At 43.9% G+C, this 13179-nt stretch overlaps 1 protein-coding gene across 5 annotated transcripts in view; it reads right to left on the reverse strand.

Moving 5' to 3' along the window:
* LOC118382693 (myotubularin-related protein 4-like) overlaps positions 1–13179 on the reverse strand; it is a 125222-nt gene that overhangs the window by 727 nt on the left and 111316 nt on the right. Inside the window, exons 13-15 of one of the 5 annotated variants that reach the window (XM_052529310.1) lie at positions 12946–13131; positions 3587–3757; positions 2079–2233 (exon numbers count right to left, since the gene is read on the reverse strand). The exons of 2 other annotated variants lie outside the window; for them this stretch is intronic. In XM_052529310.1, coding sequence (XP_052385270.1) covers positions 2079–2233; positions 3587–3757; positions 12946–13131 — 512 coding nt within the window. The remainder of the gene's footprint in view (positions 1–2078; positions 2234–3586; positions 3758–12945; positions 13132–13179) is intronic. 2 more of the 5 variants (XM_052529307.1, XM_052529308.1) reach the window with 2 other exon arrangements.

A 13179-nucleotide genomic window follows, 5' to 3' on the forward strand; every position in this document is an offset into this window, starting at 1 on the left:
TAAATACAAATCTCAAGTTAATGAGTGGTGGAGCTTCATTAAATCAGGTGACCTTCCCTTCTGTAACCACTAGAGGGCAGGCAGGTGAGCTTCCCTGCTGTACCACTAGAGGGCAGGCAGGTGAGCTTCCCTGCTGTACCACTAGAGGGCAGGCAGGTGACCTTCCCTTCTGTACCACATGTAGGTAGGGGTGAAGTGACTATGCATAGATAATAAACAACGAGTAGCAGCAGTGTACTAAACAAATAGAGTGTCAATGTAAATAGTCTGGGTGGCCATTTGACTCATTGTTTAGCAGTCTTATTATTATTATTATTATATTATTATTATATTATTATTATTATATTATTATATTATTATTATTATTATTATTATTATTATTATTATTATTATTATTATATTATATTATGTCTTATGGTTGAGGAGCCTTTTCTAAAAACACTAGAGCTGTAGATACAGAGCCGCACATGCAGTTTTCACCATGAGCCTGTTCATCTTGATTTACCACCACCGTGAGTAAATCCTTAAATCAATAACTCAAATAAATCCTTGAAAAGACAAGAGCTCAAGAGATACAAGGCGATATAATTAAGTCAATGGTTTTACAAATACACTAAGAGACAGAGAGAGAAGAATAGAGAGAGTGGACAGAGAGAGAGAAGAATAGAGAGAGTGGACAGAGAGAGAGAGAGAAGAATAGAGAGAGTGGACAGAGAGAGAGAGAGAAGAATAGAGAGAGTGGACAGAGAGAGAGAGAAGAATAGAGAGAGTGGACAGAGAGAGAGAGAAGAATAGAGAGAGTGGACAGAGAGAGAGAGAAGAATAGAGAGAGTGGACAGAGAGAGAGAGAAGAATAGAGAGAGTGGACAGAGAGAGAGAGAGAAGAATAGAGAGAGTGGACAGAGAGAGAGAGAGAAGAATAGAGAGAGTGGAGAGAGAGAGAGAGAAGAATAGAGAGAGTGGACAGAGAGAGAGAGAAGAATAGAGAGAGTGGACAGAGAGAGAGAGAAGAATAGAGAGAGTGGACAGAGAGAGAGAGAAGAATAGAGAGAGTGGACAGAGAGAGAGAGAAGAATAGAGAGAGTGGACAGAGAGAGAGAGAAGAATAGAGAGAGTGGACAGAGAGAGAGAGAAGAATAGAGAGAGTGGACAGAGAGAGAGAGAAGAATAGAGAGAGTGGACAGAGAGAGAGAGAAGAATAGAGAGAGTGGACAGAGAGAGAGAGAAGAATAGAGAGAGTGGACAGAGAGAGAGAGAAGAATAGAGAGAGTGGACAGAGAGAGAGAGAAGAATAGAGAGAGTGGACAGAGAGAGAGAGAGAGAAGAATAGAGAGAGTGGACAGAGAGAGAGAGAAGAATAGAGAGAGTGGACAGAGAGAGAGAGAAGAATAGAGAGAGTGGACAGAGAGAGAGAGAAGAATAGAGAGAGTGGACAGAGAGAGAGAAGAATAGAGAGAGTGGACAGAGAGAGAGAAGAATAGAGAGAGTGGACAGAGAGAGAGAAGAATAGAGAGAGTGGACAGAGAGAGAGAAGAATAGAGAGAGTGGACAGAGAGAGAAGAATAGAGAGAGTGGACAGAGAGAGAAGAATAGAGAGAGTGGACAGAGAGAGTGGACAGAGAGAGTGGATAGAGAGAGTGGACAGAGAGAGAAGAATAGAGAGAGTGGATAGAGAGAGTGGACAGAGAGAGAAGAATAGAGAGAGTGGACAGAGAGAGAGAAGAATAGAGAGAGTGGACAGAGAGAGAGAAGAATAGAGAGAGTGGACAGAGAGAGAAGAATAGAGAGAGTGGACAGAGAGAGAAGAATAGAGAGAGTGGACAGAGAGAGTGGACAGAGAGAGTGGATAGAGAGAGTGGACAGAGAGAGAAGAATAGAGAGAGTGGATAGAGAGAGGGACAGAGAGAGAAGAATAGAGAGAGTGGACAGAGAGAGAGAGAGAAGAATAGAGAGAGTGGACAGAGAGAGAGAAGAATAGAGAGAGTAGACAGAGAGAGAAGAATAGAGAGAGTGGACAGAGAGAAGAATAGAGAGAGTGGACAGAGAGAGAAGAATATAGAGAATGTGGACAGCCCCACCTGTCCAGGGAACGTGAGGTGAGCTCGTCTCCCTGTATGCTGGGGGACAGGTAGAGCTCCATGGCGTCCTCGGCAGAGGTGCAGGGGGAGGAGGTGGGTAGGTAGACGGCCGTCCACAGCTGCAGGGCCCGGGTGTGGCACACCGGCTGCAACACCTGGACACAGGGGACAGGTAGGAGCAGAGGTCAGAGGTCAAAAAAAAAACACAAATAACATTTTGTCTCTTTGTCTCTTTATTTAAAATGTTGCTGATATACACTACATGTCCACAAGTATGTGGACAGCCATTCAAATGAGTGATTTGGCTATTTCAGCCACATCTGTTGCTGACAGGTGTATAAAAGCAAACATACAACCATGCAATCTCCATAGACAAACATTGGCATGAGAATGGCCCGTACAGAAGAGCTTGGTGACTTTCAACGTGGCACTCTCATAGGTTGCCACCTTTCCACCTAGTCAGTTCGTCAAATTTCTGCCCTGCTAGAGCTTCCCCGGTCAACTGCTGTTATTGTGAAGACGGAAACGTTTAGGAGCAACAACGGCTACGCCGCGAAGTGGTAGGCCACACAAGCTCACAAACGTGACCGCCAAGCGTTGAAGCGCGTAAAAAAAATTGCTTCATTAAATGGGTTTTACATGGCCGAGCAGCCGGCTATAGTGGCGTAAAGCTCGCCGCCATTGGACTCTGGAGCAGTGGAAACGCGTTCTCTGGAGTGATGAATCACGCTTCACCATCTGGCAGTCCGACGGACGAATCTGGGTTTGGCGGATGCCGGGAGAACGTTACCTGCCCGAATGCATAGTGCCAACTGTAAAGTTTGGTGGAGGAGGAAAGAAAGTTTGTTTCTGAAGTGTCTGTCCTATATCTGAGAGATGTGAGAAAAAAACCCAGGAAATACTTGTGATTAATATGTATTTAAACCCTTATTTTTTTGGTTGCTACTAAACAGTCTCCATATATAATTCCATTCATGTTTTCAACTAGTACCAGGGGACCTTCAGAAGAGTCTTGTGAGGCCTGTTCGGCGTTCCTAGAGCAAAACGTGCTGGAGAGAGTCTCACCTTTCCAAAGAGGGGTCATATTTTTTTGATACTGTGACATGTGAAGCACACCTGATCCCTCTGTTAATAACCAGGACAGGAGAAGAGAGGAGAAAGGAGAGGAGAAAGGAGAGGAGAGAGGGAGAGGAGAGGAGAGGAGAGGAGAGGAGAGAAGAGAGGAGAGAAGAGAGGAGAGGGGAGGAGAGGAGAGAGAAGAGAGAGAGGAGAAGACAGGAGAGGAGAAGACAGGAGAGGAGAAGACAGGAGAGAAGACAGGAGAGAAGACAGGAGAGGAGAAGAGAGGACAGGAGAGGAGGACAGGAGAAGAGAGGAGAGGAGAGAGGAGAGGAGGACAGGAGAGGAGAGGAGAAGAGAGGAGGAGAGGAGAGGAGAAGAGAGGAGAGGAGGACAGGAGAGGAGAGGAGAGGAGAGGACAGGAGAGGAGAGGAGACAGTAGTGGGTACCATATCATGCCCGGGGATAAAGAGGAAGTTCTGGAAGTTCTTGTTGCCGGAGCGGAGCAGAGACCAGACGGAGCAGGTGCGGTTGTGGATGTTGCGGACCTCTCTCTCCCGCCCGTTGTTACACAGGAACGTCCCGTACAGACACGAGTATGTGTGCTGCACCAGCTTGACCTGGGGAGAAGAACAAACACACACACGTTAGGCCTTTACACATTCCTTAATACAATAACACTCCTACACTACTACACAGAACACAGTAACACTCCTAAACTACTACACAGTACACTCCTAAACTACTACACAGAACACAGTAACACTCCTAAACTACTACACAGTACACAATAACACTCCTAAACTACTACACAGTCACAGTACGCTCCTAAACTACTACACAGTACACTCCTAAACTACTACACAGAACACAATAACACTCCTAAACTACTACACAGAACACAGTAACACTCCTAAACTACTACACAGTACACTCCTAAACTACTACACAGAACACAATAACACTCCTAAACTACTACACAGTACACAGTAACACTCCTAAACTACTACACAGTAACAGTACGCTCCTAAACTACTACACAGTCACAGTACGCTCCTAAACTACTACACAGAACACAGTAACACTCCTAAACTACTACACAGTACGCTCCTAAACTACTACACAGAACACAGTACCACTCCTAAACTACTACACAGTACGCTCCTAAACTACTACACAGAACACAGTAACACTCCTAAACTACTACACAGTACGCTCCTAAACTACTACACAGTCACAGTACGCTCCTAAACTACTACACAGTCACAGTACGCTCCTAAACTACTACACAGTCACAGTACGCTCCTAAACTACTACACAGTAACAGTACGCTCCTAAACTACTACACAGTAACAGTACGCTCCTAAACTACTACACAGTCACAGTACGCTCCTAAACTACTACACAGTCACAGTACGCTCCTAAACTACTACACAGTAACACTACGCTCCTAAACTACTACACAGAACACAGTAACACTCCTAAACTACTACACAGAACACAGTAACACTCCTAAACTACTACACAGAACACAGTAACACTCCTAAACTACTACACAGTACGCTCCTAAACTACTACACAGTAACAGTACGCTCCTAAACTACTACACAGTCACAGTACGCTCCTAAACTACTACACAGTCACAGTACGCTCCTAAACTACTACACAGTAACAGTATGCTCCTAAACTACTACACAGAACACAGTCACAGTATGCTCCTAAACTACTACACAGAACACAGTAACAGTATGCTCCTAAACTACTACACAGAACACAGTACGCTCCTAAACTACTACACAGAACACAGTACGCTCCTAAACTACTACACAGTCACAGTAGCTCCTAAACTACTACACAGAACACAGTCACAGTACGCTCCTAAACTACTACACAGAACACAGTACGCTCCTAAACTACTACACAGTCACAGTACGCTCCTAAACTACTACACAGTCACAGTACGCTCCTAAACTACTACACAGTCACAGTACGCTCCTAAACTACTACACAGTACACAGTACGCTCCTAAACTACTACACAGAACACAGTCACAGTACGCTCCTAAACTACACAGTCACAGTAGCTCCTAAACTACTACACAGAACAGTTACAGTAGCTCTTAAAATACTACACAGAACACAGTCACAGTACGCTCCTAAACTACTACACAGTCACAGTAGCTCCTAAACTACTACACAGAACACAGTAACAGTATGCTCCTAAACTACTACACAGAACACAGTATGCTCCTAAACTACTACACAGAACACAGTAACAGTATGCTCCTAAACTACTACACAGAACACAGTATGCTCCTAAACTACTACACAGAACACAGTAACAGTACGCTCCTAAACTACTGCACAGTACACAGTCACAGTACGCTCCTAAACTACTACACAGTACACAGTACGCTCCTAAACTACTACACAGAACACAGTCACAGTACGCTCCTAAACTACTACACAGAACACAGTCACAGTACGCTCCTAAACTACTACACAGTACACAGTACGCTCCTAAACTACTACACAGTACACAGTACGCTCCTAAACTACTACACAGTACGCTCCTAAACTACTACACAGTACGCTCCTAAACTACTACACAGAACACAGTACGCTCCTAAACTACTACACAGTACACAGTCACAGTACGCTCCTAAACTACTACACAGAACACAGTCACAGTACGCTCCTAAACTACTACACAGTACACAGTACGCTCCTAAACTACTACACAGAACACAGTAACACTCCTAAACTACTACACAGTACGCTCCTAAACTACTACACAGAACACAGTACCACTCCTAAACTACTACACAGTACGCTCCTAAACTACTACACAGAACACAGTACGCTCCTAAACTACTACACAGTACGCTCCTAAACCACTACACAGTACACAGCCACAGTACGCTCCTAAACTACTACACAGTAACAGTACGCTCCTAAACTACTACACAGTCACAGTACGCTCCTAAACTACTACACAGTACACAGCCACAGTACGCTCCTAAACTACTACACAGTAAGCTCCTAAACTACTACACAGAACACAGTACGCTCCTAAACTACTACACAGTACGCTCCTAAACTACTACACAGTAACAGTACGCTCCTAAACTACTACACAGTACGCTCCTAAACTACTAAACAGTACGCTCCTAAACTACTTCACAGTCACAGTACGCTCCTAAACTACTACACAGTACACAGTCACAGTACGCTCCTAAACTACTACACAGTACACAGTCACAGTACGCTCCTAAACTACTACACAGAACACAATCACAGTACGCTCCTAAACTACTACACAGTCACAGTAACATTCCAAAACTACTACACAGTCACAGTACGCTCCTAAACTACTACACAGTCACAGTACGCCCCTAAACTACTACACAGTAACAGTACGCTCCTAAACTACTACACAGTAACAGTACGCTCCTAAACTACTACACAGAACACAGTCACAGTACGCTCCTAAACTACACAGTCACAGTAGCTCCTAAACTACTACACAGTCACAGTAGCTCCTAAACTACTACACAGAACACAATCACAGTACGCTCCTAAACTACTACACAGTCACAGTAGCTCCTAAACTACTACACAGTCACAGTATGCTCCTAAACTACTACACAGAACACAGTCACAGTACGCTCCTAAACTACTACACAGTAACAGTACGCTCCTAAACTACTACACAGTCACAGTACGCTCCTAAACAGAACACAGTCACAGTACGCTCCTAAACTAGTACACAGAACACAGTCACAGTACGCTCCTAAACTACTACACAGAACACAGTCACAGTACGCTCCTAAACTACTACACAGTGCACATTACGCTCCTAAACTACTACACAGTCACAGTACGCTCCTAAACTACTACACAGTACACAGTCACAGTACGCTCCTAAACTACTACACAGAACACAGTCACAGTACGCTCCTAAACTACTACACAGAACACAGTAACAGTACGCTCCTAAACTACTACACAGAACACAGTAACAGTACGCTCCTAAACTACTACACAGAACACAGTCACAGTACGCTCCTAAACTACTACACAGTCACAGTACGCTCCTAAACTACTACACAGAACACAGTCACAGTACGCTCCTAAACTACTACACAGAACACAGTCACAGTACGCTCCTAAACTACTACACAGAACAGTCACAGTACGCTCCTAAACTACTACACAGTACACAGTACGCTCCTAAACTACTACACAGTCACAGTACGCTCCTAAACTACTACACAGTACACAGTCACAGTACGCTCCTAAACTACTACACAGAACACAGTCACAGTACGCTCCTAAACTACTACACAGTCACAGTACGCTCCTAAACTACTACACAGAACACAGTCACAGTACGCTCCTAAACTACTACACAGAACACAGTCACAGTACGCTCCTAAACTACTACACAGAACAGTCACAGTACGCTCCTAAACTACTACACAGTACACAGTACGCTCCTAAACTACTACACAGTCACAGTACGCTCCTAAACTACTACACAGTACACAGTCACAGTACGCTCCTAAACTACTACACAGTACACAGTCACAGTACGCTCCTAAACTACTACACAGTACGCTCCTAAACTACTACACAGTCACAGTACGCTCCTAAACTACTACACAGTACGCTCCTAAACTACTACACAGTAACAGTACGCTCCTAAACTACTACACAGTAACAGTACGCTCCTAAACTACTACACAGTAACAGTACGCTCCTAAACTACTACACAGTCACAGTAACACTCCTAAACTACTACACAGTAACAGTACGCTCCTAAACTACTACACAGTACACAGTACGCTCCTAAACTACTACACAGAACACAGTCACAGTAGCTCCTAAACTACTACACAGAACACAGTCACAGTACGCTCCTAAACTACTACACAGAACACAGTAACAGTACGCTCCTAAACTACTACACAGAACACAGTAACAGTACGCTCCTAAACTACTACACAGAACACGAAAAGCGTCTGCTAAATGACTTAAATGTAAATGTAAACACAGCCACAGTACGCTCCTAAACTACTACACAGAACACAGTACGCTCCTAAACTACTACACAGAACACAGTCACAGTACGCTCCTAAACTACTACACAGTAACAGTACGCTCCTAAACTACTACACAGAACACAGTAACAGTACGCTCCTAAACTACTACACAGTCACAGTACGCTCCTAAACTACTACACAGAACACAGTCACAGTACGCTCCTAAACTACTACACAGAACACAGTCACAGTACGCTCCTAAACTACTACACAGTCACAGTACGCTCCTAAACTACTACACAGAACACAGTCACAGTACGCTCCTAAACTACTACACAGAACACAGTAACAGTACGCTCCTAAACTACTACACAGTAACAGTATGCTCCTAAACTACTACACAGTACGCTCCTAAACTACTACACAGTACGCTCCTAAACTACTACACAGTGACAGTACGCTCCTAAATTACTACACAGTAACAGTATGCTCCTAAACTACTACACAGTAACAGTACGCTCCTAAACTATTACACAGTAACAGTACGCTCCTAAACTACTACACAGTAACAGTACGCTCCTAAACTACTACACAGTAACAGTACGCTCCTAAACTACTACACAGAACACAATCACAGTACGCTCCTAAACTACTACACAGAACACAGTAACAGTACGCTCCTAAATTACTACACAGTAACAGTATGCTCCTAAACTACTACACAGTACGCTCCTAAACTACTACACAGTGACAGTACGCTCCTAAATTACTACACAGTAACAGTACGCTCCTAAACTACTACACAGTACGCTCCTAAACTACTACACAGTAACAGTACACTCCTAAACTACTACACAGTAACAGTACGCTCCTAAACTACTACACAGTAACAGTACATTCCTAAACTACTACACAGAACACAGTAACAGTACGCTCCTAAACTACTACACAGAACACAGTAACAGTACGCTCCTAAATTACTACACAGTAACAGTACGCTCCTAAACTACTACACAGTACGCTCCTAAACTACTACACAGTGACAGTACGCTCCTAAATTACTACACAGTAACAGTACGCTCCTAAACTACTACACAGTAACAGTACGCTCCTAAACTACTACACAGTCACAGTACGCTCCTAAATTACTACACAGTAACAGTACGCTCCTAAACTACTACACAGTAACAGTATGCTCCTAAACTACTACACAGTCACAGTACGCTCCTAAACTACTACACAGAACACAGTCACAGTACGCTCCTAAACTACTACACAGTCACAGTACGCTCCTAAACTACTACACAGAACACAGTAACAGTACGCTCCTAAACTACTACACAGTAACAGTACGCTCCTAAACTACTACACAGTCACAGTACGCTCCTAAATTACTACACAGTCACAGTACACTCCTAAATTACTACACGGTAACAGTATGCTCCTAAACTACTACACAGAACACAGTAACAGTACACTCCTAAATTACTACACAGTCACAGTACGCTCCTAAACTACTACACAGAACACAGTAACAGTACACTCCTAAATTACTACACAGTCACAGTATGCTCCTAAACTACTACACAGAACACAGTAACAGTACACTCCTAAATTACTACACAGTCACAGTATGCTCCTAAACTACTACACAGAACACAGTAACAGTACGCTCCTAAATTACTACACAGTGACAGTACGCTCCTAAATTACTACACAGTAACAGTACGCTCCTAAACTACTACACAGTAACAGTACGCTCCTAAACTACTACACAGTACGCTCCTAAACTACTACACAGTGACAGTACGCTCCTAAATTACTACACAGTAACAGTACGCTCCTAAACTACTACACAGTAACAGTACGCTCCTAAACTACTACACAGTAACAGTACGCTCCTAAACTACTACACAGTAACAGTACGCTCCTAAACTACTACACAGTAACAGTACGCTCCTAAACTACTACACAGAACACAGTAACAGTACGCTCCTAAATTACTACACAGTACGCTCCTAAACTACTACACAGTGACAGTACGCTCCTAAATTACTACACAGTAACAGTACGCTCCTAAACTACAACACAGTAACAGTACGCTCCTAAACTACTACACAGTAACAGTACGCTCCTAAACTACTACACAGTCACAGTACGCTCCTAAACTACTACACAGAACACAGTCACAGTACGCTCCTAAACTACTACACAGTCACAGTACGCTCCTAAACTACTACACAGTAACAGTACGCTCCTAAACTACTACACAGTAACAGTACGCTCCTAAACTACTACACAGTCACAGTACGCTCCTAAATTACTACACAGTCACAGTACACTCCTAAATTACTACACGGTAACAGTATGCTCCTAAACTACTACACAGAACACAGTAACAGTACACTCCTAAATTACTACACAGTCACAGTACGCTCCTAAACTACTACACAGAACACAGTAACAGTACACTCCTAAATTACTACACAGTCACAGTATGCTCCTAAACTACTACACAGAACACAGTAACAGTACACTCCTAAATTACTACACAGTCACAGTATGCTCCTAAACTACTACACAGAACACAGTAACAGTACACTCCTAAATTACTACACAGTAACAGTACGCTCCTAAACTACTACACAGTAACAGTACGCTTCTAAACTACTACACAGTACACCGTCACAGTACGCTCCTAAACTACTACACAGTAACAGTACGCTCCTAAACTACTACACAGTACGCTCCTAAACTACTACACAGTACGCTCCTAAACTACTACACAGTCACAGTACGCTCCTAAACTACTACACAGTAACAGTACGCTCCTAAACTACTACACAGTAACAGTACGCTCCTAAACTACTACACAGTAACAGTACGCTCCTAAACTACTACACAGTAACAGTACGCTCCTAAACTACTACACAGAACACAGTACGCTCCTAAACTACTACACAGAACACAGTCACAGTACGCTCCTAAACTACTACACAGAACACAGTCACAGTACGCTCCTAAACTACTACACAGTACACAGTACGCTCCTAAACTACTACACAGTACGCTCCTAAACTACTACACAGTAACAGTACGCTCCTATACTACTACACAGTAACAGTACGCTCCTAAACTACTACACAGTAACAGTACGCTCCTAAACTACTACACAGTAACAGTACGCTCCTAAACTACTACACAGAACACAGTACGCTCCTAAACTACTACACAGTAACAGTACGCTCCTAAACTACTACACAGAACACAGTAACGCTCCTAAACTACTACACAGTAACAGTACGCTCCTAAACTACTACACAGAACACAGTCACAGTACGCTCCTAAACTACTACACAGTAACAGTACGCTCCTAAACTACTACACAGAACACAGTCACAGTAACACTCCTAAACTACTACACAGTACACAGTCACAGTACGCTCCTAAACTACTACACAGAACAGTCACAGGACGCTCCTAAACTACTACACAGAACACAGTACACTCTTAAACTACTACACAGAACACAGCCACATACAGATAGGTCTTTACAATTGTCAAATTCATTTCATACAACACACAAACACTGTGTTCAAAGGTTACAGTCATATCTATTTCATGTAGAAACCTTAAATGATCTTTAAGAAAGGTCTTATATGCCAACAAAAGACTAGTAAATTGTGGCTGCCTCTCCAAACAGACAGTGTGTAGGAGAGAAAGAGAGATTAGGCAAGAGCAAAGAGAGAGAGAGAGAACGAGAGAGAGAGAGAACGAGAGAGAGAGAGAATGAGAGAGAACGAGAGAGAGAGAGAACGAGAGAGAGAGAGAGAAACGAGAGAGAGAGAGAACGAGAGAGAGAACGAGAGAGAGAACGAGAGAGAACGAAAGAGAGAACGAGAGAGAACGAAAGAGAGAACGCGAGACAGAGAGAACGAGAGAGAACGAGAGAGAACGAGAGAGAACGAGAGAGAACGAGAGAGAACGAGAGAGAGAACGAGAGAACGTGGGAGAACGAGAGAACGAGAGAGAGAACGAGAGAGAGAACAAGAGAACGAGAACGAGAGAGAGAGAGAACGAGAGAGAGAGAACGAGAGAGAGAACGAGAACGAGAGAGAGAAACGAGAACGAGAGAGAACGAGAACGAGAGAACGAGAACGAGAGAGAGAACGAGAACGAGAACGAGAGAGAACGAGAACGAGAGAGAGAACGAGAACGAGAGAGAGAACGAGAACGAGAACGAGAGAGAGAACGAGAACGAGAGAGAGAACGAGAACGAGAGAGAGAACGAGAGAGAGAGAACGAGAACGAGAGAGAACGAGAGAGAGAGAGAGAACGAGAGAGAGAGAGAGAGAGAGAGAACGAGAGAGAGAGAACGAGAGAGAGAGAAAGAGAGAGAGAGCGAGAGAGAGCGAGAACGAGAGAGAGCGAGAACGAGAGAGAGCGAGAACGAGAGAGAGAGAGAATGAGAGAGAGAGAGAGAGCGAGAACGAGAGAGAGCGAGAACGAGAGAGAGCGAGAACGAGAGAGAGCGAGAACGAGAGAGCGAGAACGAGAGAGAGCGAGAACGAGAGAGAGCGAGAACGAGAGAGAGCGAGAACGAGAGAGAGAACGAGAGAGAGAGAACGAGAGAGAACGAGAGAGATTAGGCAAGAGCAAAGAGAACGAGAGAGAGGGAGAGAGAGTGTGAATGTGTGAAGAAAAGAGATTGACAAATAAGGAGATAAAGAGAGAGATGGTAAAGTCAAGGTGTAGTGTACGTACCAGGAAGGCTTCATTGAACTCGAAGAGGCAGGGGAACTGTTTGAACAGCTGATGAACACAGTCCAGCCACTGGAGGAAGACTGGGCACTGCTCACTCACGTCGGCAGCATTCTCCTGGTGACCACAGCGGTCGCCAAACTTATGACCGTAGTCCAACCACTCAGTCTCCACCAGTACCTGGAAACCCTGAAGAGGAGGGAGGACAAGTCGGATTCAACACTATACAGTTCTCTC

This window comes from Oncorhynchus keta, chromosome 11, assembly GCF_023373465.1.
Source record: "Oncorhynchus keta strain PuntledgeMale-10-30-2019 chromosome 11, Oket_V2, whole genome shotgun sequence".
Taxonomy (NCBI): Eukaryota; Metazoa; Chordata; class Actinopteri; order Salmoniformes; family Salmonidae; genus Oncorhynchus; species Oncorhynchus keta.